The sequence below is a fragment of the Argopecten irradians genome, chromosome 2, assembly GCF_041381155.1.
Source record: "Argopecten irradians isolate NY chromosome 2, Ai_NY, whole genome shotgun sequence".
Taxonomy (NCBI): Eukaryota; Metazoa; Mollusca; class Bivalvia; order Pectinida; family Pectinidae; genus Argopecten; species Argopecten irradians.
In genome coordinates, this window is record NC_091135.1 from 50362764 (window position 1) to 50389987 (window position 27224).

The 27224-nt window shown below is 34.2% G+C and overlaps 2 protein-coding genes across 2 annotated transcripts; both read right to left on the bottom strand.

Annotated features, from left to right (window-relative positions):
• Positions 1 to 11330: 11330 nt before the first annotated feature.
• On the bottom strand, positions 11331 to 19359 carry LOC138315827 (uncharacterized). Its single transcript, XM_069257119.1, has 5 exons — positions 19203 to 19359; positions 18492 to 18690; positions 17262 to 17401; positions 12556 to 12709; positions 11331 to 11592 (listed from the first exon to the last, which is right to left on the bottom strand). The coding sequence occupies exons 1-5, from the start codon at positions 19228 to 19230 to the stop codon at positions 11418 to 11420; spliced, it is 696 nt and encodes a 231-aa protein (XP_069113220.1). The 5' UTR covers positions 19231 to 19359; the 3' UTR covers positions 11331 to 11417.
• Positions 19360 to 20441: 1082 nt separating this feature from the next.
• On the bottom strand, positions 20442 to 26477 carry LOC138316695 (uncharacterized). Its single transcript, XM_069258357.1, has 5 exons — positions 26447 to 26477; positions 25851 to 26127; positions 25453 to 25592; positions 22807 to 22960; positions 20442 to 21976 (listed from the first exon to the last, which is right to left on the bottom strand). Exons 1-5 carry the CDS (start codon positions 26475 to 26477, stop codon positions 21796 to 21798), a joined length of 783 nt encoding a protein of 260 aa, XP_069114458.1. The 3' UTR covers positions 20442 to 21795.
• Positions 26478 to 27224: the final 747 nt, after the last annotated feature.

Genomic DNA, 27224 nt, shown 5'->3' on the forward strand with positions numbered 1-27224 from the left:
TACTTTGCCCTAGATATAGTATCATAATGAAGAAGAGGTTCAGAACAGCCGTCCTTGTATATACTTTGCCCTAAATATAGTATAATGAAGAAGAGGTTCAGAACAGCCGTCCTTGTATATACTTTGCCCTAAATATAGTATAATGAAGAAGAGGTTCAGAACAGCCGTCCTTGTATATACTTTGCCCTAGATATAGTATCATGAAGAAGAGGTTCAGAACAGCCGTCCTTGTATATACTTTGCCCTAGATATAGTATAATGAAGAAGAGGTTCAGAACAGCCGTCCTTGTATATACTTTGCCCTAGATATAGTATAATGAATAAGAGTTTCAGAACAGCCGTCCTTGTATATACAATATACTTTGCTCTAGATATGGTATAATGAAGAATAGGTTCAGAATAGCAGTCATTGTATTTACCTCGCTGTAGATAACGTATAATAATGAAGAAGAGGTTCTTGGGCCTTGCGTTCTTGGGCCTTGCATAACAATTATCTGACAGTATTATTTTATGAAAGATTAAAAGACATCTTGTCTACTTTCTATATGTAGCGTATGGTTTAACCTTTCTTTTGTACTAGATGGACGGCTATAGAACAGCTGTATGGTGTTTTTTTCATCATCACAGCTTAATATATTTTATGTATAAGAACAACCCATATATGGCAACATATATAATGATACCGATCTCATTGGTATTATAAGAAACACAAAAAGTACAAAAAAGAAACGATATGAGGTTAGTCTCATATTTGAATTGGGGTCAATAGGTGCAAGTCATTCCCAGGAGTAATTTAATCATTTCCGTTCTGTATAAACGTAGTGTAAATTGATATATAAAGTACTAAATATCAGATTGTGTTGATGTCAACCTTTTATCAGGCAGCATGAACCCCGTTGGGACTACAAAATTCGTGTCACTTGGTTTAATTTTTGTCTTTCGACGTTGAGTTTTTACAGAAATGTCGTGAGAATGTAACCGGCTGCGCTAGTACTATCATTAAATTTTCTTACATTGTAATAACTGGTGATAAATTAATATAATGTATTTATTATATCTCACTTAATTTAGTCTCACATCTAGTCTTTGTTTAGCTCTACAGGGTTGATTCGTTTGTCTTAAGTTTAATGCCAGCGCCTGTTGGGGGTGCTCAATGTTTTAAAAGTCTCCTTACATTGGCTAAGGCAAACCATATTCTATAAAAGTGGCAGTTTCTGCTCCTGCTTCGCGCTCAGCATAAATGGAGTGGGACGACTGGTTCGCCTTTTGTCAGTATAATGTGACCGGATAGGGTGTGTTGCTTGGTATCTTCGGTGGCAATCTTCAGTGATATAGCACTATAAAAAAGGGCAACATTGTCACTAAACGTACACATAAAGACACAACACGAATATACCGCAGTCTCCCAAACCACACATCCGCACTTCATACATGTATGCATGGGAGGCCGTCATAACATGACCCTGGCTGTTAATCGGACGTTAATTTATTCAAACAAACAAACAAACAATACATTGGCCTTGTGAGAGAGGCTCTGAATTCTGCCCCCTTCAGTTGATCGTTCGCCTGTGTGATGGAGGCTCTTAGGTTTGTTACTTACAGTTCAGAAATCGTGCCTGTGAGATATGTTTTCGGTCCAGATGTGTAATAATGAATTATAAAAATGACAGTTTATATACCTGATGCACAACATATATAATACTAACTGTTTGCGGTTGTTGTAAGCGTTATTTATCATATTAAGTTACATTTACCTTCTTGGTTGGAAGAATATTAATGCTTCAGTTAGAAATATGAGATAGGAATAGTTAATTTTTCCATTGATATACTTCGATATGTTGGTTGACTGCATAAACTAAATCTGTGTGTAACTGGTCATTTCATCACACAGTCTCCACTCTATGCAGTGTGCTGCATGTGGAAATGTTTAAGTATGGTTTACGAAGATGAAGTATATTCGTGTCGGGCAGTACAGTGTGACTGTTGACCTTTGACTTGTTATAGTGCTATCTTACTGAAGCATGACGCCGAAATCTCTTCCATAAAATTAGGAACAATAACATAGAATTAAGGTTTAAGACACCGTTTAAACTAATTTGTTATGCTTATATATATCACTTCTTAGGGGTACTTGAACATAACTTAGTAGAAATAAAGTGTATCCGTCATAACCTTAGATATAACTGTAGACTTGTAGAATGTTGTGTTGTTTGTAAATTTTGGCAAAATATGCAAAAAAGTTTAACTTTTTTTGTTGCAAGTCCATATGGTTCAGTACATATTTCTGTCACCGAATAGCCATGCCATTATGTTTACTAGTATTTATTCTCCGGACACTCCGGTTTCCTCCCACTGTAACATCCGGTCATCGAAAGTGATATGTTGTATATTGTTGAACAATCGATGTAAAATAGATAAAGTTGATAGTTTTAAAAGTCGTATTCAGGGACAGCCATAAAGCCTAAATTACATGTTATGTATATTAGGTATCGTATATAAAAAACTTTTTTTTTTTTTTTTTTTTTTGCATAATTCTTAATCAACATTATGAGTAAATGGAACGATTGAATGTTAATGTATTTAACCTGCCATTTTGTGTTGCAGTATAAAATGCGCAAGATTAATTATCACAAATGTCATAATTTGAGTAACATTTCGCTTGAATCACGTAACATTATCTACCAAAGAGAAAGATACATCATATGGCATTATAACCTAATTTTAAAACAGCGTTATGTGTTTGACATTGGACCTTTTCAGAATCAACAATTGCATTGTCACGTTTTCAAGTTGTGAAGCGCCACACTAGCTCACGTAAAACTACTGTCTCCCATACTAATGCGACATAAAGGTCCACACCCTGTGGGCTGATGATTGCCTCCAAAGTGATATATATCCATTAGGATTTGCAAGACATGTCTTGCGGGCCGCATGACATTTGCTTATATGTCATGAACTCACTAATATGAACGTGAAGGTAATCCCTCTGTGTAAACCTCCAACGTACTGATAAGCATAATACCTTTCTTAGAACAAACAGAGACCAATCAAATCCCTGTACTACTGGAGGATCGACTAGACTAAATACACGTGATATTCTGACATGATGACTCCATGTAAATACACATTTCTATAATGTGCCCCGACCAGGAATCGAACCTCGAGCCACCGACTAAGTGAAGCGGAGTGAGAGACACCGTATTTTATATGCCACACCGACCCGCATCATCAAAGTCTTTAATATTGTGGTAGTAAGTATAGAAAAGGAACAGTTTTGAAGGGTTTCATATTTTTCTGTTCTAACTACATATCTATATAATCTTCTGGCTTCGTTTAATATTTTAAAACAAAAATAATACTGAGGTAGCTTCCTAATGATGATAACGAAATTTGGTAGCTTTGTTTAGTTATGGTTTCATATTGTTCTACAAGAGATGTTTACATATATCAAATTCAACTGAAACAAGAGAAGATTTAATATTGTTGCCAACACCGCATTTGAACTCTGGACGATCTCTACAGCTAAAGGTACCTTGTCACTGATGTTCCAATTAAATCTCTCAAGACATATATATATTTGTAAGCGATATTTCTATCATGGAAGCCTAGAATTATTGTATCTGTATAATATCATATTTTATCTTTATATAATGGGCTGTTTTTGTTTATTCACCGAGCCACAGGATCAGCGTCGCCAGTTCTAAATAGCGAAACCCGTACTTTGGCGTGTGCCGCCATGCGATAATGATAAAATTAGCTTTGAATTGTTTAATCACACGAATGATGTTGCCATATTTTTGATAATTCAATCAAACTCTGCTTGAAATTTCTGCGGTCTTTGATCAGACAAAATAGAAAGCAGACAGCATAAGCTATGGACTATTATGTTTGTTATAGGAACGGTTTTATAGAAAAAAAATGTTATCAGTGATATTTGGGGGACATAATATCACTCGTAAACAAGCTTATTTTATCAATGCCAGAAAATAGGAACGTGTCCAATTTTAGAGTATTTTATCACACTTTCTTCGATCGACCTCGAATACTGAATATAATACGGCTGAAAGGTTATACACATCGGAATTTAGCATGCATGCAAGGGTAAATTCTGATAAAATGGGAAAAGCGTTACAAAACACACAAATTGTATGATAAAACAAACAAATGACATACATGTATACTATCAAACAAAATTTGGAGAATTAATAGAAATTTCATATCATTTACTCTTTAAATTATAAAATTACACTAGCTAGAAATTTTACGACTCATGGTTTGAAGAAAATGTGCATTTGTTAGAGAAAAGTTGTGCTTACTTCAGAGCTTCCTATACGATACAATTGTCTCGTTTTCCTTCAAAGCTTTATAAGCATATCACCACACACAACCTCACTATAGGTGTAACAGTAGTGGTGGTTGCGAATAAAGTATTTTCCAGAAAACAATGTATACTACACGACCTGTTAGCACGTCAATAAGACAAACGTGAGGTATATACCAACTACATATCAGCCTAACCAGGGCCAAATTCACTCAGTCACTCTCATTCACACAGCAATTCTCAGCAACGAAACTTTCACTGTATGCGATGGTTGTGGCCTCCCTAAGGAATTCGTATGTATCCTTACTTACATAAATAGATCAATGAAAATGGCCCCGCATGTTTACCAGCCAGCAAGAACATTGGAAATAAAGTACACGAATAAATGTTCTTTCAGATATTCTCTTTATTTTAGAGGATTTATCAAAATTTCATTGTTAGGTTAAGAATTGTTAATCTCACAAAGTATATTTGTTATCAGTACATATATTACAGTTAAACTTTGCCATAACGAATCCCATTTGAACAAAAGAAGTAATTTGTTATAAACAGAAATTCTATAAGTTTCTTAAACTATAAATTAAATAAAATCATTAGCCGATTGCACCCCGAATCAACGTAGTTACCAAGCTCACTCAACTACTCCAATATCAGTAATAATGTCTTCTTTGGCAGATTTTCCATTATCGACAATACTGATACACTTGTTTGATCGTATTTCATTGTCTATCAATCAATTCCTTTTTAGGCCCCAAGTTTCACTTTAAAACAAGGCTACATCCAACACTTTATGGACGAATTTATTATAAAGCAAACATTTACCTGATGGAACCACGAAATCACTTCGTATTAAAAGATAATTCATTATAAGCAAATTCGTTATACGTTTCACAAAAAAAAGTATAGATAAAGAGAAGCCAAAACCGGGGATTTGAATTTACTTTGTATGAATAAGCAAAAATTCGTATCAAGCAGATTCGTTTAAGGAAAGTTTTACAATAAACATGTACATGAAACAAATCAGAGTATTCATATACTTTGTTACTTTCAGGAGGACAAGATGAATGCGTGTATGTTTGTCGGGAAAATGAAGGATACATAAGTATAGTGTAGTATAGGACATGGGCAGGCTAGTTAGGATTAACAATTGATTCCTACGTACCCCTTATTCCATTACCCTGTACCGCAGCCATCCTTTGGTTATTCAGGGACTGTGTTCAGTTAATATATGTAATGGTTTCATTTGATTTTAAACTGCTTACGTTACATGCTTACCACTATAAAAGACAAACGAGTTCTGACAAATTAAAAAATATACGTCCTGTGTCTCTTTGTGATAGAAAAACTCATTTCCATTTCCAAGTTTGGTTTAGTTTCGAATTACCTAACATCTTATTAAGAACTATGGTCAACCAATGGTGGCCTTCTCATTACGTAAGGAGAGAAGTGGATCCATGTGTTATGGGAGACTTCGGTATGTCCCTGTTTTTTCCTTATATTAACATCAAATATTGACAGGAAGCATATCATCAACGACATCAAACTGTAAACACGAGTCGGTCACATCAGACTGGCAGGTGGCGAACAACATTTAAGCTGATAACGAAGGTGGTAAACTACTTTAAAGACTTTGTTGTGTCCTGCCAAGGACATTATCCAAAGTCGTTATTACGGTGATCGAGAGCTGTACCAACTCCGTGTCAAAATTAAGTTGCGACAAGGGAACATGTTAGCAAGCCGAATTATGGAAGAAAACTAAAAGTAATATCCGAATTTAGCTTATTTTTTAAGGGGCGAGTACAGTTTTAATAGCATACCACCCGAATCATAAGTCTTGACGGAACATTGACACAGATGTAATTTAAGTAAATAATTTCAAAGGGCTGTTCTATTAATATATTATTATTATATGGTAACTTCCAGTAAATTTCTGAAATGTGTTAGAATCTGAATATTTCAAATAGAGGTTGGTTGATCCTTGTATTATAATAGAAGTAATGGTTTCTTAGAAGACAGCCTGCACTTATCAGTTAATTATTATTTATTTATTTGTTTGTTTGTTTGATAAATTCACGTCCTATTAACATCTTCATGTAAGGACGGTCTTCCATGTATGAAGTGTGTTGCGTGTATCTTGTGCGAGGTTCGTGTTTTGGGAGACTGCGGTATTTGAACCCTTTCTCTACCGAAACACATGGTTCATTGGCCATGTGCCTTACACACATTATGATAAAAGACCATGGTGCGTATAAAATGCATGAATTAACAAACACAATGATTTTATAACCACTGGTTACAATAGTAGTCAGCCTTTAATACCTCCCATTTTATACCTTGTCAAATAGGTTGTATACCTTAAACTGACATCTTCCTGATATTATTGTACCAGAGTAGTCTTCTCAATCCATTTACAAAAGGCATTTAATAGTATTTGGTTCTAATCTTGTCCTTGTTGTCCCTAGTGAATATGTTGTAGTAGAGCCATACTTGACTGACTGCTGTTAAACGCTGTCCTAACTGCCGCCGGCAGGCAGAGGCACGTAGTGCTGCTGCCTTGTCTATCTGGACCATAAAACACTAGACGAACACAATACATATATTACATTTTATAAAGTGCACCTGATCACTGCTAGCTTTCACACCATTCTGAATTTGACTAAAATGTATTGGAAGGCTTTATCTATACCATGTGAGATATGTGTAGTTAAAGAAGAAGTTTTATTTGACAGTTATTTTCAAAATGTTGAATGTGTATATTGTTCAATATTGATCAGGCAACTTTTTTATTTTATCTGGTAAAAGGTATTTCTCCTACTGCCTTGCGTCATTGATATAGTCTGGTTCGAGTGAACAGTTTTTGAGTTTTGTTCTCAAGCTTTATGGATCCCTTCGAACTAATTAGCATAGTACGTTTCTAATTTTAAAAATCTACCTATTAGTAGATTTTAATGCTAGATAGAACAAATATATATACCGAATTAATTATCAATTTTATAAAAGTTTTCTGATGTAATTTGTTCATGTCCAGTTTATCTCCGCTGTCACTGTTTACAAATATACACTGCCCTCCAAAAGTTCTGTTACATATGTTAGAATTTGCTAGCAATTTATCTCTGAGAAAACTCTCCAAAATACAATTAATGTGTTAGAGAAGAATAAGTTGATAAATAATATATACTGATGTCTGTATTACCAAGATTTACATATTTCTGTACTTTATGTACATTTTTAAAATTGCACTTGTAACAGAACTTTTGGAGGGCAGTGTATGTATAAAATGTATAAATCCTGGAACCACTTTAATTTGATAAATTACTCTGATAATCAACACTTCGCATAATTGTTTCAATAAACTATAGTCATATAAATACAAAGAATGTTTGGGGTGGCATATTTTTCATTAACAGTTTGAAAATATTCAACATAAAATATATATTTTAAAGATATTATTAAATTAACATAATACCTTAATTATCTATTTGAATTAATATGCGTCTTGTTGATTTACAAAACTATGTCAATGAATTCATGCAACATCATCATAAACACATGAATATACAGTAAAGTTACTTTCGTTGTTTTAGTTTTATATATATTAAAATTAATTTCGGCTTTAAAACTAAGGTAGAATCCGGCTCGTCTTTAACTTGAATTGCTTTAGTAACTTCCAGTAATTAAAACCTATGTAATCCGGAAACCTGGATATACCGACTAATTATGCTGGCCTTGGTGACATTTGTTTTAGACAAGCTGCACTTTATTTATTCGAATTTATTCTTCTACGATGTCATTTAATTTCTTTGCTCCGCATTTGGATTGTTTTACAGTCAAATAATAATACAATGGTTATACGGCTACACGTGTGTTACGCACGTATCTCAGGTATCTATGATGGTTATTTGAAATCCAAGATTCCCAAAGGTGCTATGTGGCCAGTATTTTACACCAGCAAGTCTAGGACCAGGATTACAAGGACATCCGAAATAATAATATTTAGTCAGCAGGCGTTCATAAGTATGTATATAGCCTATTATTCTAGATTTCGATATCTGATTCCTATCCCATATGTGGTTCTAGGGTCCCAGGGGCCCAATGGCATCATTCGTAAGACGTACTGAATAGCAGAACTAACATATAAGTCAAAGTGACAAAAGGCAATACGTTTTCCACAGTTATCATATCTCAGAAGACCTTTGGTGAATATCGGGTTTGATGATTATATAAGTCGCATACTGACCTATGTATTCTAAAAAGGTCTAGAATACTGCTGTTGTCTGCAAGTGAAATATCAAACTTTCCTTTCAGGCAAAGGGATTGTATTGTAAAGAGCTTAGTAGTCACTGATGCGTTTATAGTCTAGATAATGGAGGATAAAATTACAAAAAAAAAAAAACACCCAATGATAACAACTGATATATGCATTAGCCAATTTGTTACTTATTGAAATTCTTGTAGTTCGGAATATAGCAATTGTATTAAATACGCCTTTTAAAACATGAAACATGATTAGGAGAAACAGATGAATTACCCGAATTTGAAATCTACACTATTCAGCCAAATAAATACCCGAATTTGAAATCTATGAAATGTTGTTAATTAAGCATTGAACTGCTTTCAATTGACAAATAATGGAGTTGATCAGATGGCTGCATCGTCCTTGACGACAATGGATGAAAGGTACAGTATAATCCTCAGAGACTGGTCATCGACAGACATTCATATACTGGACAAAAACTGGTAAACTATGTGTGTTATTTTCGTTCTAATGAATTTCATCTTGTAGTTTAGCTGTCGGGCATGGCGTATTTTTCGAAGTTAAAACACTAGAAATACACTTTGTAAACATTTACAAAGAATTGATTCAGAAAAGGAGAAATGTATTCCCAACGTAATGCATATGATTGACGAGAGTAGATGGTGTTATTGGCATATATGTGAGGAAAAGGAGATATGCTACTATTCGAGTAATGAGAGGTCTGTGGCAAATACGAGTTCGATCTATCAGGGATTTTATTACATGAAATACATAAGGAAGATATAGGGACAATATTATAAGTTCGAAGAACTGGAGGTATTCTAAGAAAACGAGTTCGAGTTCGAGTTTTTTTCAACTTTAGAATGGGCTAAAAAAGAAAACATTTCAAGATATGTTGTACTATACTTAATACATGTGTCTACACACACGATATATTACATGGAGGGATACGCCGTTGTTAAAAGGTTTGAGTTGTTGATAGGACGTTAATCAACCAAACATTCACCTAGGACGGTACAACCGTTTCAACTGTCATCATCTCCGGTTATTTGGCACGATAATTAATACGTAAAAGCGTCAAATAAACGACTGAAGCCATGGCAGAACAAATCATATTGCGTTTGGTAAGGTTACGTTAAGTAAAAAATTAATATTTATCTCAGAAAGGTATTACTTATAATTCACCTGAAGAAATCGCAATATAACCCCTTTGCAAAAATAGTAATACATTTCTCGTGTTTGAAAGCAAATCCCTTTTCGCTATTTACTATTGTGTAAAATGTTTGTTATAAATTATATTTACACTGTGCACTGACATGGACTCAATAACCATGCTTTCTAGTATTATCATTATCAGTGTATAACGATAGTGCAATACGTGCGGCGATTCTATAGTTACGGGAATAGCCACTGGCGTAGCAACGTGAGGTCATGACCCCACTTTTTGTGGGAACATATGAATGACTCGATTACAATCAGTTGTTCAATCGAATTCGTTGACGATGGGGGTGGGGAGAGAAAAATATGGCTATTTTAACAAAACTAATATGCAACTGTTACGACAATAAATAATGTTACTTTGCGTGAAAAACTGTAAATATAAGGAATAGACTTATTTTGTTGAGGTGATGAAGGTATAATGATAATGAAACACGGGTATATTTTATGTAACCCCGGCCCGTGTCAGTTTTATGTAATTTAGCTTCGCTAGGGTTACATAGTTTACACGGGCTACATTATCATTATACCATCATAACCTCAATAAAATAAAAATATATTCCTTAAAAAGCTGTGTGATCAGCCTCGTTTACTTTTAATAATAATCGCACTGATAGGACGAAGGTTTTCGAAATTGAACTGTTTTATCTAGATCAATGATTTTATCTCACGGCCATTATCAAAAGTTTGCTGGTTCAAGGGAGGCCACCTTATCCCAACTGGCTCTCAGATTCTTCAGGAAAAAACCCAGTTGCTGTCATTTAAAGGATAAATAATACTAATAAAGCCTTACTTTGATATTAATTTATTTGTTAGAGATTAACTGTGATTATTATTGCTGAGGAAACCATAAAATGGTTCTATTGAACTCATTTGAATTCATATAGCTAGAAACATATATTAGAGGGATTGGAAACTATTTTACGATCGGCAGATAAACCTCTGTATGTCCATAGGTTTTTTTTAAAATAAACTTTTAGCTATTAAGATACAGAAGAACAACTTTGAAATGTTATAAAAGTTCAGTAATTTTCAGATGGTTTGAGTACGATTGTGGAAAGAAAGAAACAATATTGTAACTTATATATTAATAAAATAAAATGCACTTCCAGTTTTAAATGTCCGTTTTTCGAAAAACCAGGTATAATGGCTTATTTGCATGCTTTCAAAAATCATATTAAATAACATGAACAGGGAAAACTGGTCACATCAAACCATGAAATAATGTTTAAACTTTGTGTTAATGCAGAAATGTCATTTTTAAAAGAATATATTCAAAAGTAGTAAGCCAAGGGAAAATGCCTATAAACTAGAGGTCCCTCTGCCTGTCAACAAAGTTGCCATGTTTATATATGTTTCGGATATAACATATTAGTACTCTAGTAGATAATATGCCGTTTTTTCACGTATTGCGCCAACGATGACATATATTTAGCTATACTTACCAAAATATAATGATTTTGCTTTCTTCTAGTTGCTAACCTTTCATTTTAACTATATTGTACTAGTAGAGCAAATACAAAAAAATCAATGAAGTAGCTTGTTTGTTTTACATTTATTTGAATGTACTATTGAAATATTGAAAGTAAACAAAATGCCTCATTTGAACATCGTGTTCCGGATTCAAGCCATTACATTAGAAAAGTCGTCAAATCCCAGCTCTCCATTCAGTTTGATTGGCTGAAGTTGGATAAGCTCCGATATCAGTGAGTAGATCTTTAGGTCGGCAAGACTTCCACAGCCTGGGGCTAATCGTACCACCTGGGGTATTGCACATCGAATGGCCGCTGTTTTTCGTCTGTATTGTATATGTGGATAATAATGAAAAAAATAACTTCTCGCTCAATGAATATTTGAACCAACCAGCTATGTTACAAACATGTCTAAAACACTGTCCTTGAGCTTCACTCTCGGTTAATACTTGCACTTGCTAAGTTTGCATAATAACATATTGACCTCACCATAGAATAATCATATAAACTGTGCTAGTTATAACTAGAGGTCAAAAGGGCATGTAAGGACTCACTATGCTATTGAAATAGTTCAATTTCAACAGAAACAGACGGATTACAGAGAGTGTACTAAATTCCCCTTTAAATATATATTATGTACTACGTGCGGATCATTTAAAGCAAACCTTATATACAACGATGGCTCTCCTTTTACTACATGTATCTGTCTTTCCTATTTTTGATCCCACCTCCTAAAAATTTCTTGAACTTTTCGAGAATTTAATATCTAATTACATCATTAAATTCAATGTAAATTAAAACATGAGCCCCTTGAAATTCATTAAAAGCTTCAGGCGTTTAACAATTCCTAGGGATAACCTCGATTTATCCTTTTCGATACTCACTCAACTGTCCAACAAAGCCAGAGAAATGTTCATATTATTACAAATAATGTTTCTTTTTCACCTAATATGGTTCTCTGGCGGCACAGAGGTGACACGAATTTTTTTAATGTAGGACAACAGTGCTTTATTTTATGTAATGTAAAATACATGTAAAACATTTTGCTTAAGGCAGAAATGTTTTTTATATATATTTGTAGATTGCAATATATATATTTTTTTTGTAGTGTGAAAAATGTGTTTTTGGAGATAAAACGACAAATATTTTATTTAATGTACATATTTGTAAAATGAAAAATATTTCACGTTAGCACGTAATAAGTATTACGTAATACATAAAATAAGAATACACCTTTCCACACTACATAAAAAAATGTTCATGCCATTCTGTGTGGTCTTATAGTTTACCTCGAGGACTCTGCGGAATCTCTTGCCAGGGTCATTTCTGGGTAGGTGGGTCCATTGTCACTAAACATGGTGTTGATATCGCATTCTGTATATATGTCGCTGTAGGCAAAGGTGCACTCTACAGATGTGTTAATTCTCACAAAAGAACTGAGTGCTGTAAATAAAGTTAAGCTATATTGTAATGTATTGTAGCACTCTTAATGTATCATACTATACAAATATTTCATGGGTTACTGTGCTCTAGTTCATAATATTTAACCCGAGGTGATTGTAATCAACAAATGTTATATTGCACGAGGCCAAAGGCCGAGTGCAATATAACATTTGTTGATTACCATCACCGAGGGGTAAATATTATGAACTAGAGCACAGTAACCCATGAAATATCTGTTTTATTACATAATCACCAGTTTTTCAGTTGAATATTTTTTTATAAAACGAATACGACAATCACTTAACAAAATCATCAACACCGTACCGTACGGAAAAAATCCTTAATATCCTATTGAAGATTGACGTAGAGCCCACGTACGTCACGTTGTAACTCCGGTTTGGATGTCTTATTGTCTGTTTTCACATTATTAGACCTGCTTGCAGCCTTTTGATATAATACATTCATCGTGTCCGTCCTTTACTCGGTACAGTAAACGTCTACATGACGTGCTTGATTCGAGATCTATAAATCCGGCGCGAAATTGAGCGTGAACTTTTGTGACGTCATAATAACGTAACTCACTGTTACTCGCAATTCCTCGGAAGTTTTCTACAAAACTGGACAACAACAGCGAGGTGTTCCTAAAGCCGTGCAATAAAACATCTCGAACCGTGCAATATAACGTTTCCATGGAAGCGTGCAATATAACTTCGAACCGTGCAATATAACAAGGTTTTATTGAACGGTCGGTGTAATAGTTGAAAATATTATATTTCTTCATATATAGATTGGTATAAACAAATTATGTAATAAATCAATTTATACCATCCCGGCTTTGTAAGAACAAAAGATAAAGGACGACAAAGTGTTTATTTGTTGTAAACATGTTACAAAACTGATTATTATTCCTAATGTACCTCACTTTAATAAAGAATAATCTCATTGTATTTGTTGGGTGTGACTTCATCATGGAATTGATTAAGTTTGATATTTCATCAGAATTGGGAGGCAGGGAAATAACTCCATGGAAATAACCCATGAAGGAAATAGTCCTGAGAAAATAACCCTTTGGAAGAATAATACAAGGACATAGTCATTCAGATCCCCCGCCAATGGAGATATCAAAACTGAAGTAAGTTTGATTTTGGAGACTTATGTGTATGAAAAAAAACAGGAAAAAGGAAGTTGAGCTAAAGAAAGATGGAGTATAATTCAAGTAGAGCGGGGCTGCAATTGTTGAATCAGGTATACAGCCTTGACATTTATATTAGACTATATACACAAAGATGGGTGGAGTTTTGCAAAGTAACATTTACCATTTACCATGATATTTTCAGCAATGTTTCCATGGTAACGGAAAAAGTGAAAAAAAAGAAAACCTAAAAATAGCAAAAGGTACTACTAGACCATAAAAAGAATGTGTCTATGAAGTTTCATGGAAATATCTCTGCTGGTTTTAGAGTTGTGCTCCGGAAACGATTCTTACACAAAAATCTGCCATTTTCAGCAATGTTTCCATGGTTACAGAAAAAAGTACAAAAAGTGAAAACCTTAAAATAGCAAAAGGCACTACTAGACCATAAGACCAATGTTTCTATGAAGTTTCGTGGAAATATCTCTTCTGGTTTTAGAGTTATGCTACGGAAACGAACCTGGTACAAAAATGTGATATTTTCAGCAATGTTTCCATGGTTACGGAAAAAATGCAAAAAATGAAAACCTTGTGCCTATGGAGTTCCGTGCATATATATCAACCGGTTTTCGTGGAAATATCTACTGGTTTTAGAGTTATGCTCCGGAAACCATTCGACGGACGGACGGACGGACGGACGGACGGACGGACGGACGGACGGACGGACGGACGGAACCCATTTGTATATCCCCCGCCAACTTCGTTGGGCGGGGGATAATGAAGTGGTCGACGTCTGCAACTTCAACCAAAAAAAGCAACGATGTTGTTCACATTTTTGACTACACAGATACTACAAACAATCAAACGCAATCTGCCGTACAGCTTTTAATGGCTTATATCATGGGCGTGATTTTATACCAGGGCGGGATGCTGATCTCATCGCAGTCAGACGTATTTAATAACGTCGTAAGCAAATATCTTACTAAAATTAAAATAAAATATCAAATTGAATGGCTTTTTTGTGTGTGTTTTGGAAAACTGCAATGTCTTGGTATTTTGTTTTCTATGAATTTCTTCCTTGTTTTTTATGTCATTCTATTAAAGTATATCACTGCTGAAGACATCACACATAAAATTCTTCTTGGTTACACAATATTTATTTATATGCTTATTTTGTTGCATTGTGGTAGCCAGTATTACACTTTAAATGAATTACATATGATAGTGTCATTGCAGTGTAATTGAAAAACATGTAAAATGGAAATTATAGATTATTATAAAGGAAAATGAAGATCCAAGCGTTATCACGATTTGGGATGGTGTATGTGCCCTCTTTATTGCATTGAATAATGCAAATAAACGGAAGTAATTGCGCAATTTACGTTATTGTTACTAAATATAGAACAATTTATAAATGATAAAAGATACCATATGTAATAAGCATGACTTATCTAATTGTTTATCACCCACACTTACTTTAATTGCTATTGGAATAAATCTAAATATCACAACTGAAACAACTGTCAAAACGAAAGTGAAAAGGACCCATTATAAAAATAATATAGATGTATTTTGCAGAAATGGACATACTTCAATTTGCATCATTATTCAACAAATGACATAAATTATACAGTCATTATTAGTCATCACTGTCAGTAGTAGATGAAATGTCAACAATGTCAGCATATTTACACTCACTTGCCAGTTTAGATTAAACTATATACATGGAGACATCAGCTGATCATCGATGTTCTTGTATGAATCTCATCAGCTTCAGACAGAGACCTCAAGTATGAGAATTGATATAAATACTGTGACAGGAGAGGAGACAATGCAGAGACCAGACCGGGACTCGAACCCGGGAACTCCAAACACTTGCAGGGTGATTTGTTCTACAAGGTTTATTATTCATACTAGTCGGGATGTTCTACCGATTGAGCTGGTTCAATGTGTCAACGTACTTCGGACTTAGTGTACAATATACAATGTATATATATAAACTCAACCTTAAACTGAAATGAAGTTAAAAATTTTTATTGTTCACACTAGTCGGATGTTCTACCGATTGAGCTAGTTCAATGTGTCAACGTACTTCGGACTTAGTGTACAATATACAATGTATATAAATAAAATCAAACTCAAACTGAAATAAATTAGGCTTTTTAATCAATCATCATCTTAAAGTATCACCTATCTTTATGGTATCCATAAAACCAGACATCTTTATGGAACCTATATCACTCATTGCTCATACTCCGTATATTTGTGACTGGTAGGCACTTAGTGGTAAAATACTATTGACATTTTAGTGCTGCCCATTTACAATGAATGTCCGGATGAGAGATTAAGATTAAGTTTTGAGTTTTAAGTTATAAGCTATGATCATAATCAAAATCAAGTTAAGCTAAAATCAGATTTTTTTTATTAAAATGGCTAAAGTCGGTAAAAATGGTGTGAATGTATCCAGTATAATTTCTTATGAAATGGAAAAATAAAATCTCTCGTCAAAATCTGTCTGCGTACGAAGAAATTAATTTAAAGTATGGGAATTCTAAAACGTCCTCCCGGCTCACTATGTCCGTGGTTACATTTCCACACAGCCTCGCTTTCGATGCTTTCAACTTTTCTTTACTTTAATGGTCAGAACTGGGAAACTAAGCAGAACTTGACCGTCGTATTAATATGTGAGAACTTTTGGAAGGCCAATGAACGCATTTAGACTGGTTTTCTTTGCCCGACTATTCACTTTAATCCTAAAAATGATTTAATATTATTTTATAGATCTAGTCCAGTGCAAATATGCTTTAAAAGATGTAGTATGTTTCTAAATTATATATATATTTTTTGTAATACTTGCATGCAATCATATGGAGAAGGTATATATATGCTATGCCTGCTGCCCGATCCAGAATTAAATCTTTTGATTTAATGAAAATATTTTGAAATGAAAAACCTATATAACAACCTATTATTATGGTATCTGTATAAGCACCTATTTTATAGTATCTTGATAACCACCTATTATTATGGTATCTGTATAAGCACCTATTTTATAGTATCTTGATAACCACCTATTATTATGGTATCCATGTAAGCAATCAATTAAATCAAAAACAAGAGTATTCATTTTTTTGCTGACGTCATTAAAGAATACGTGATATCAATTTATATATCAAGTATATAGATCAAAACATTTGTTTTAACTTTAGAACGAAAAAAGATATGGTGTTATTTTGGACTACAGAAGGCCCTATACTGGCTGAGCATACTATATTTATAATATCTACATTTTCCATTGAAATTATATTTTATTTTACTTTGAATTTATTTTGGCCTTTTATTTCGGATAATTAATATACTAGCTTTATACCGTTTTTACCTCATTATGAATAAAAGATATAACAACCAAATGTCACTTACCATTCCTTGTAGCGGTAGATACGTTTCCGTTTTCATCACAAACTGCACCATTATGCTGAAGCAAATTCCGGACCTCGTCTAAGTTAGGACAATTACTCTCCGCTTGTTGTCGCAGCCAAGCTAGGGTTAGGTTTTTTTGGCTGAATTGTGAGAAAGAGTTTATATCGGTAGCTGTTATTTTTCTTTTTAGCACAAATAAAAACACGATTTGTGTGTATGTTACTAATCATACATATACTGTAAATGAATTCTAAAGTAGTTTGATTATAAAGAGTTCAAATATATCTCAATACATCTAACCTAAGGTAAAAAATCCACAAAAAGCGTATCTGATGTTTGCAATCCGAGCGGAATTATGTGTTTTAAAACAAAGTAGATATTTGGGTTATAAATTATTTGCAATAAGCACCATAGAATAATATTATCTATCGCAGGTTAGCTTCAATATCTCTTCTTTAAGGTATTTTTTAAAAATATGTTTCCCTTGATAATAACTATTTTCTAGACTATGATATCAACATTTTTCTCTCCCTTGATAATAAGTATTTTCTAGACTATAATATTAATATTTTTCTCGTTCAAGAAACCTGTGGCTGTCTATTTTCCAAAACACACCACCGCCCATGTCTTGCCTACCGCTCCTGGTAAAAAAAGTCAGTAAAAATTGATTTGAAGTTAGAGGGTCCTGCTACGTGTAAGCGACAGAGAACTTCAATGTAGTAACGGTAAAATGTTTGATAGAGGCCCGCTGTCACAACACATATATCTAAAGTATCGCATAACACCTGCACACTTCATAGAAGAGACGTGGTTTAAAAACCGGCATATTTGATAAATTAAGCTGTAAAAATCATGTAAATGGACAAACATGTATGATGCCTTATAAACATTAGTTACAACACAAAATTTATGCAAGACAAAATTCTTGGTTTGTATCACAGCATACCAGTCACTTTGCAATTTCTAATAACGATGTAAAAATGAAAAAAATAAATTCTAGGCAACAACTTTGCTGCATCTCATTTCAGTGTAGATGTAAATATAATGTTTTTTTGCAGTACTGCACCTGCGCTAAAACGCATAAAAAACTCACGTTATATTGACATCAACAAACCCAGATATACTCACTCTCGTGACATGTATATGAAAACATGCTGAATGGATGAGGTCTCCGAATAACATATGATAATGTTTTATCTTAACGTATTTATCAATTTGTACAAAACATACCGACACATGTAATTCAGTTGAAAAAGCAGACCGTCTTTGTTGATACTGTCACTTGTTTCGATGTTTAAACGTGTCAGGAAGTCACTGATGGATTCATAAGGTTCCTGTTCGTTCAGTCTGTATACCAAATTAAGACTTGTTGTGTCGGTGCAATAGTGGCTAGGCAGCGATGATAGCGATAAAGCTAGCGGTGTTACACCTACAAAACGTGGTGGCATAGTACCGTAATAGTTTAGGTTTAGGCTCAATATACATAATAATCACGAATTATCACCAGAATGACGGCAGTGATATCTTAATGATTGTCTTTATTAAAGAAAGTTCGATGGGTTTTTTGACGGTTAAGCTACATATATTTGCACATTTTTTAAATTAATTTGTAAATCGTTGTGAATTAAGAATAATACGTTTAAGGTATGACCTCTTCAGCACACACTTAATCTTCGTTTTGACATCTTTGTTGAATAACATCAGTTACAATAAACATTTCCGAAATACATTTTACCTTAACTTCTGAAATACAATTGCCCTAACGAGCACTTCAATGTATTTTGAAAACCATTTCGGTACCCAGTGGTTATGAATAAGATAAAATATATTTTTTACAATATTATCGTATCATGTTCCCATAATAAACATAGTATATAATAGCTTTGGCAGATATCACACCCAATATAATATGAATACTAGACCTCACAGATCAGAACCTACCCAGCAGAACTGCCAAAATCAGGATCATACTGATGCTGTCGTTGGAGCATTTATGTCGCCGGCTAGGATGGTGCTCCTCGTATGAACAGTTATATTAATATAAAACCTTTTTAAACAATTTTTAACCAATGAACATCAGGTCGAGGCATTAGTGGAAAATTTGGGCCCCACGGCGAAACCTATCGTGTGTTAGATTGAGGATAATTAGGTTTGATTAATGCATTTATGCATCATCATGCTGTTACTGGATGGACAGGTTTATAGAACAATTGTGTTTGATAATAATATCTCATTAAGTCTTGCCTTTTCGAACTTAATATAATGGATTTTTTTATACATTGTCATCGTGTATGTTGAGTTTAAGTTCAACTATGTCACGAGTGAAGTACATGCATTGATGTATAACCAAGATGCCTGAGCAAAAGCTTATCTGAAACAGTGTATAGCGTTTTGAACAAGTGGCATGTTCATATATACGTATGGAAAGATAAAACGCAACGGCACATGCTAAAAGAAAACTTCGGAATAAATATATGCTTAATCCGTCAACACGAAATGCTTTATCCGTCAATACGAAATGCTTTATTCGTCAATGGGATCATGTGAATATGCTATATACCTGACTTGACACTTCCGGTGAATGTAACGTCATTCAGTCCCGTTGAAAAATGACGTCACATCCAATGGAATGGCGTCATTTTTACCATATCGAAATTCTCGTAATGCGGTGTCGTTTTTTATTGGCCTAAGGGAAGATGTATATTGTAAAGTAATTCTCTATATAAGTTTAGAAGTTGAAAAATTCATCGTTGAATTCTATTTTTTCGATCCATAAACTCCATATGGACATGTCCTTTTTTCGTGACATGTATGTGTGTTTAGGTAGGAATATGTGTGTATGTTAAAACGCAAAGGATAAATCTCTTTGCTTAAAGACCGTCTTTACATTATAGAATTTTCTTACTACATAGATTTCTCATACAGTATATATTTATTGAAAATTTAGAAACATATGGAATGTGAGTACATTAACTAGATTAATAATGGAAAGAATTGAAAATGGATCCAATATGCCTTGGTTTGATTCATTAGGTTTAATAGATAGGTCATTTAAGCACAGCCTCACTTGTATGCAATGTGTTGTGTGTGTGTATGAATGTCTGTGAATGCGACATAATCGTGTTGTATAAATTGGTCAGGAGGATTGAGTACACTTAGATAAATTATGGTTGAACAACGTTTGACATTCGGCTTATTCTTTATTTTGCTTTTGTATATATGACTACGAAAAGTGTTAAGTCTGGTAATATAAAAATGACTACTTGCGTAGTAGCTATCGCACTTGCTGCCCTCCGTTTCGACGGTCAAAATAATATTTTATAAATAGGAAATGATGTTTTCAAGACAATAGGTAAGCTTAATAGTTTATGAGAAGAAGTATTGTAACAAGGGCTCTGATTCTAGTCCAGTTCTCATTAGTATAAAAAGGCAAATAATCATCAACGGTATCACAATAATACAATAGAAGTATGACAGCTATTGTGAAAATTAGTTTCTTAAGCATGTGTTGTCATATTGTTGACATGCATTCGCGCGTAACATACATTTGGTGTTTTAGCATGGCCAATGGTGCACGTTAGCTCACCATGATAGATATACTAGAACACCCAATGTATGGTACACACCAATGCACGTCAAAACATAACAATCAAAGCTTGTATTTCATTTATAAAAAGAAAATAGATAAAAAAATAAAGCATGAAAATAAAAGTAATACGTCTGCATAGAGAAAATATCATTTGATGGAACAGTCGATGATTTGGCGGGAAAGAGTGAGTTCTAGCAACTTTCGGTGCGTTACTATACACAACCGACTAAATAATAACAGAAGATGAAATAGTCCCATCGATAAAACGGAATATACAACGATAGATACATCACTTCAATCCATTTCAAATATTTTGATTAAAAAAATATTTTCATATTGATAAATCTTCAGAAATGTTATATTCTTCAGTGAATTTTCACATTGACATAAAATTCAGTCTGTTCTTGACCTCTCGAACTCTGATGAAGGTATTGGTGAGGTAGAGCCTAACAGCCAATGTTAATACTTGAAAATATCATACATTGGGATACGTAGCAACATATAGCTATTGTGCAGTGACAATGTAAATATATTGGATTGGATAATTAATTTTTTTGCGATTTGATCTTAAAACGGCAAAATCAAATTGCAGCAATTTCAACTTTTCGCTATTTGAATTTTAAAAGTCGATATCATTTTACTATTACTCATTTTTTGCGTATCAAATTTTCGTTATCATAGCAATGTGCCGCGAAATCGTGAAAATGCTATCTCCGCGAAAATAACCGGCTATATAATATGCTATTGCCCAAAATGATAATTGAGGTTCAAAGAACCAATCTCAATCTTGAAACTTTTTTTTTACAAACCGTCAAAAGTCTGATCGAGGATTATTTAACTGTTTGCACCTTAAAGCAGCACAACACACACAACTGAATAAATATTTTGACAGGGGCTGAAGTTGAAGACTATTTAATGGAGTATCATTTGGCTGTGTTTTGTCATTCAAACTGAGCTTATAAATTCTGTAATTGTTTCAAAATCCACCTCTCCTCGTAGCTTAAATGGCTGCTTTTGTAAAAGCTCAGTGATGAGCCGATATATTTGAATGTCGCCCAGACTTCCACAACCCGGGGATATATATCGCAGTCGGGGAAGAGTACATCGAATGGCAGCCATAGTCCTTCTGTAAGAATATAAAATACTCATCACACATGTCTTGCAATCTCATTTCCGATAAAGTAGCGATGTATACAATACTAAAGAATATTTTCACATTATAGTATGTTTATATAGAAATGCAAGTCATATGAATGTCCTGAAACTCATATGAGAATTTATTCTATTACAATTATGTAACAAGAGAGGTATAACAAAGCGCCATTTAATCTATCTATTAAGTAAATATGTAACAATGAACCTGTTATGGTGATTCAAACAACACTTGAAATCATACTTAAACATTTTTGTTTAGAATTAACGACAACTTATGATACATCAAAAATCGTGTGATTTTTGTTCCTAGTGGAATAATAACAAAATTGTTTAATAAAGAAGTCATGAAGGAGATACCTCTTCTCAAGGATAATTGTGTAATGGCTCTAAATTAAAGTCAGTGACCATTTATTTTTGAGATTTGGTAACCTTGGCTGCAGTTGTATTTATACTCACGATAAATTATAATATCCCAGTGACGAAAATTTACAGACAGTTGTATATTTGTCGTTACTCTCACACAATGTCATGCAAATGTACAGAGCTGTAGTGTTTGTAGAAAAAAAGTAACTAAAATATAGTATATATCAGGTATGTTTAAATATAGTATAACAAACCTACAGGATATATTACAATAATAGATGTAATACTAGATAGCTTGTAATTCATAACCTCTCTTGTAGAAATATCGCCTAACATCTTATAAATGTATATACAGCATGTGTAGCAATTTTATCGAGGAACTAATTATTGTAAAATACCAAGCAAATATTACTGTATATCACATGATGCCAAAGATACCTTGTTTTTGCGTCGATTTGTTTGCCCAACGTTTGTTCTGTAACCATGGGAACGCCGATGTTGAACAAAGCGTCTATCTCACACTGACTCTGTATTGACGTTAGAGCGGTCTCACATTCGTAGGATTTGTTTATGTTTACAAACGACATGAGGGCTGAATTAGAGTAAAGTATTTGATTAAAACGATGGTTAATTAATAAGATTTAGATTTATATTGATATTTAGAAGAAACAAATAGTTCCGCACAAACGTTATCGGGTATCACGTGGTACGTGAATACATAAGTCCCATTGTCTCTTTGGATTAAGTTTGCGTTATATGGGTTAAGAGACTTTGCTTTCAAAATAAAATATAATGCCAACATATCCTCTTATTACTAAACACAATGTAACATATGCACTATGTGTTGTTGATACATAGGTATAATTTGACAATTTACACAGTGGTCATGTCAGTATATCGAACCAACTATATTACTTCGTCATAAAAACGTCCTTTTTGGGGACGTGGGTGTGGTGCGGTGCAGAAGGCGCAGGTATGTTTGGCTAGGCGATTGGGTGCCGTAGATCGGGAGTTCGAGGCCCGGATAGGGAACAAGTCAATAAATTGCCACCCTTTGTTAAATTGTGTTTCTTTGATATGTAAAAAAGAAATAAGATACAGTAAAATGTATGTTATTAAATTCTTTTTAGGCTACAATTCTTTTTCGACGAAAATTCTGGTTTTTGTAAATTTCTTATAAAAAAAATTGGGGTTGGGTCATTGCACTTCCGGTCCGGTGCGAAGTACAAAGCCACAAGCAAGATCTGTGCTAAGCACAACACAATGGCTGAGTACATTGTGAACCCGGCCGGAATGCCTATACTCGGTTCTAGGAACACAGGCTCCATATAGAAAGCCATAATCTCTCTAATGCTCTAGCTAAGCACTTCCTTGAAAAACACCCAGGAGACGGGGGCTGCGGTGGCCGAGTGGTTAAGATATCTCAACATATTACCACATGCCCTCCGCCTCTTGGTCGTGAGTTCGAATCCCATGTGGGGCAGTTGTCAGGTGATCGGTGATTTTTCTCCGGGTACTCCGGCATTCCTCCACCAACAAACCTGGCACGTCCTAACATGACCCTGACTGACTGTTAATAGGATGTTAAACTAATAAAACCAAACCTGGGAGACGAAGGTGACATTAGAAACTTCAAATGTGAGTGCATCAAGACCTTCTCCACGTATCAGAGGCGGTCACTATACACGGATCAGTTGTCGACATGTTCCTCAATTCTAAGTCGGAATGGGAGCAACTAGTCCGCTAAAACTGACCTTATTCACAGGCTCAAAATTCTGACTGATCGAAAACATTTGGCACTCACTTTAATACATGTCACATCCCAACTCACTTCATTAATGATGCTATGTCCTTGGTTATGTTCAAGACGTCCTGAATAAATGTTTGGGTAGCCATTTTTGAAGACTGAAAGTTAATTTTAACACCCAATCAGACAGCTGGGATCGATTTCCGGTGAAATTCGGCGATTCTGATTGGGTATTAAAATTAACTTTTGGTCTTCAAAGATGGCTATCGATTCTTGGACGTTTCGAACATAACTAGGGACATAGCATTATGAATGCGATTCGTTGGGATGTGACATGTATTAAAGTGAGTGCCAAACGTTTTCTTTTAACTGTAGAGGCATGTTCGACCCCAAACCAACATGTATAATTCCCATAATTGCTGTCGCCAGATTTGTATTACAGTCCCCGGCTTTTCAAGAGCAGTAGGTAGCTGACCATAAACAGGCGATCAGTCAGAATTTTGAGCCTGTGAGTTTGTTCAGTTTTAGCGGACTAGGGAGCAACCTGCCGTAGAAAGATAATTGGTCACTGTAGGGAACCACAGCTGTGAACAGCAATATGTGATAGGCAATCTGATTAAAATGCAGATCCTTATGTTAGATGACCTTTATACCACGTGTATACTTAAGATCACATCCATACTCTGCACCTTGCTGCATCAAGTGATAACGACATTTCATCCCAGTGTACGTATACGGTTAACTATGTTGTGCTCTTGGGGCGAGATCATTACATTACTGTCAAAAGTTTTTGCAGACAGCAATTTTATTGGCTGTTATCATGGGTTACATGGACGTGGCCCCAAGTGGGATTTTATCGGATCCCTTTATCAAACGATTAGATTGATGAGATAAGCACTATGTTTGCAGCACAGTGTGAGGTACGAGTTGTCTCAAAATAACAACACATCCTTTGTCGATTGTCAGACATTTCGACCGCAACTTTGACTTTGTTTTTATTGCCACCTCGAAAACTAATTGCATATTCTATCTCATTTGATACGTCAGTGTCATGTTCATGGCTACAGGAGACAAAGTATGTTATTGTTATAACTATTGTTTAAACAGACTGGGGTTGATTTTAGGGTCGAAATAAGCCGCCATAAACATCAAGTGGACCTAGACATTTCGTACCTACGCACAATAAAAGTAAACAATCATGTAGACGAACAGACTCTGTTAGTGTTATTTTGGACTAAAGAAGGCCCTATAGTGGCTGAATATATATACTTTGAATTTATTTTGGCCTTTAATACACCGTTTTTACCTCATTGTATTATTCCTGAAAATAGCTTTACCTTTCTTCGTTAATTGGGTAACGTTGCCATTCTGGTGACAGATAACGCCACTAGGTTCTATCAGACTCCTGATCTTATGCGTGTTGGGACAAACTCTATCTGTCTGCTTTAACAACCATTCCAGCGTCAGCGACCGACTTCTGTATTAAAACAACAACAAAAAATCAAAGACGAATGGTTTATTTTCTGATTTAAACCTGATCACCTGATTACTTTTATCATCTACATCTATTTCTATTTCATCCAAGTCAATTTTAACAACAATGTACCGTCACAATTAAGCAATTGTACACCTTAATTTTCAATTAATAAATTATAGATTTAAAGCAGCTTTATTCTCATAAAAGCATGACATGTACAATACTGCATGTCAGCCACACACATTATTTACGGCTTACCTGCATTTATCATCAAGCCAGATGAGAAAGTCATCTCTACTAAGATTATCGTTAGAGTTGATCCTCAACAGTTGATTTACTTTTTCAAATGAACTGTATTGGACAGATATTTCGTTCAGATCGTATACCAAGGCCAGGCTTGAAACGTCATCACAGTGCTGTCTGATGAGGGAATTTCTCCCGGCCAACGAATGACTAACAATGCCTAAACAATATATATAACGGTGCAAGTTATATATATAACGTTCATTAAGATATTTTTCAGTATACAGTAAAAAGATAACAATATGTTTATAATAAAATTATATTATGTGAACATAACCATTACAATTTTCTGAAATATTATCAACGTTATAAGCTATTTCATATTTTATCAATATCATAAGTTTAAAAATTATAACTGGATGAATCGTTATTGTACTTGATTCATTACAAAACAGGCTGAGATTATACTTATAGGAAACTTAACATGATGCTACTGCTAAAAGAGTAAGTCGTTATTAATCGCCAGTATCGAATTTAGAAACAATGACGTGCAATTCAGACCATTACCAAAGTCTTTTTATAATAATTTGGATAGTAATAAGAAAACATACCCGCCAGCAACGTCACGATCAGAATCACCATGATGTTTAAACGTGTTTTCGTTTCTTCCCTTTACATGTATATGGATCTGTAAGCCCAGTGTCGTAATGTAAACATAACCCCGGAAATACATAGCATACATTTCAACAGTGGGCATTATATACAAAAGTTGTACAGCAAGTTTATTTTAATTACCTAATATATAGCAAATGCTAATTTTAGTCATATTATCATTTATTATTTCCCTTATTATTTTTTAAATGTGTGAAGTAGTAAAGGATTTTTTTCTTTCAGCGAAGGACTTAGCTCATATGTTGATACATACGTACAGAGATTTAGAAAGAACATGTATATGGAATCGACTGATTTACTCGAGTGGACCAGGTGGACTGTACTATATCTTCGGAAGTATACTTCGGTCAAGTTAGAAACGAGTTTAAAAAATCAAGGACACACTAGAAATGTTTCAATTAATTATTTTTAAAACATATAGGACACAAAATGAATTAGATTATGTACACCACAAACACTCCTGTATGCCGCTTGTCACAGAGGCTTGGTGATATTGAATGTTGATCAATGTAGAATGATTGATAGGATTAGCATATTTTATTGTGGATATGCTTCAACATGCAGCTCGCATTAATGTTACATCATCGAAAACTAAAATAACTATGGCACAGGTGCATAACAAAAACTATTTATTACTAAAGAATCCTACCTAGCTACTTTTTGCGGCTTTTCAAGTTTTGTTTTTACGATCTTAAAGTGAAAATAAAACATACATGC

Coding starts and splice junctions, on each gene's coding strand:
- LOC138315827 (XM_069257119.1), bottom strand. CDS start 19,230: ATGATCCTGATTTTGGCAGTTCTGCTGG. Junction 17,402..18,491: donor CAACTGAATTACATGTGTCG/GTATGTTTTGTA, acceptor CTCACAATTCAG/CCAAAAAAACCTAACCCTAG. Junction 12,710..17,261: donor ATCTACCGCTACAAGGAATG/GTAAGTGACATT, acceptor CTTTATTTACAG/CACTCAGTTCTTTTGTGAGA.
- LOC138316695 (XM_069258357.1), bottom strand. CDS start 26,477: ATGGTGATTCTGATCGTGACGTTGCTGGCGG. Junction 26,128..26,446: donor GATCGTGACGTTGCTGGCGG/GTATGTTTTCTT, acceptor ATATTGTTATCT/TTTTACTGTATACTGAAAAA. Junction 21,977..22,806: donor CAAATCGACGCAAAAACAAG/GTATCTTTGGCA, acceptor ATATTCTTACAG/AAGGACTATGGCTGCCATTC.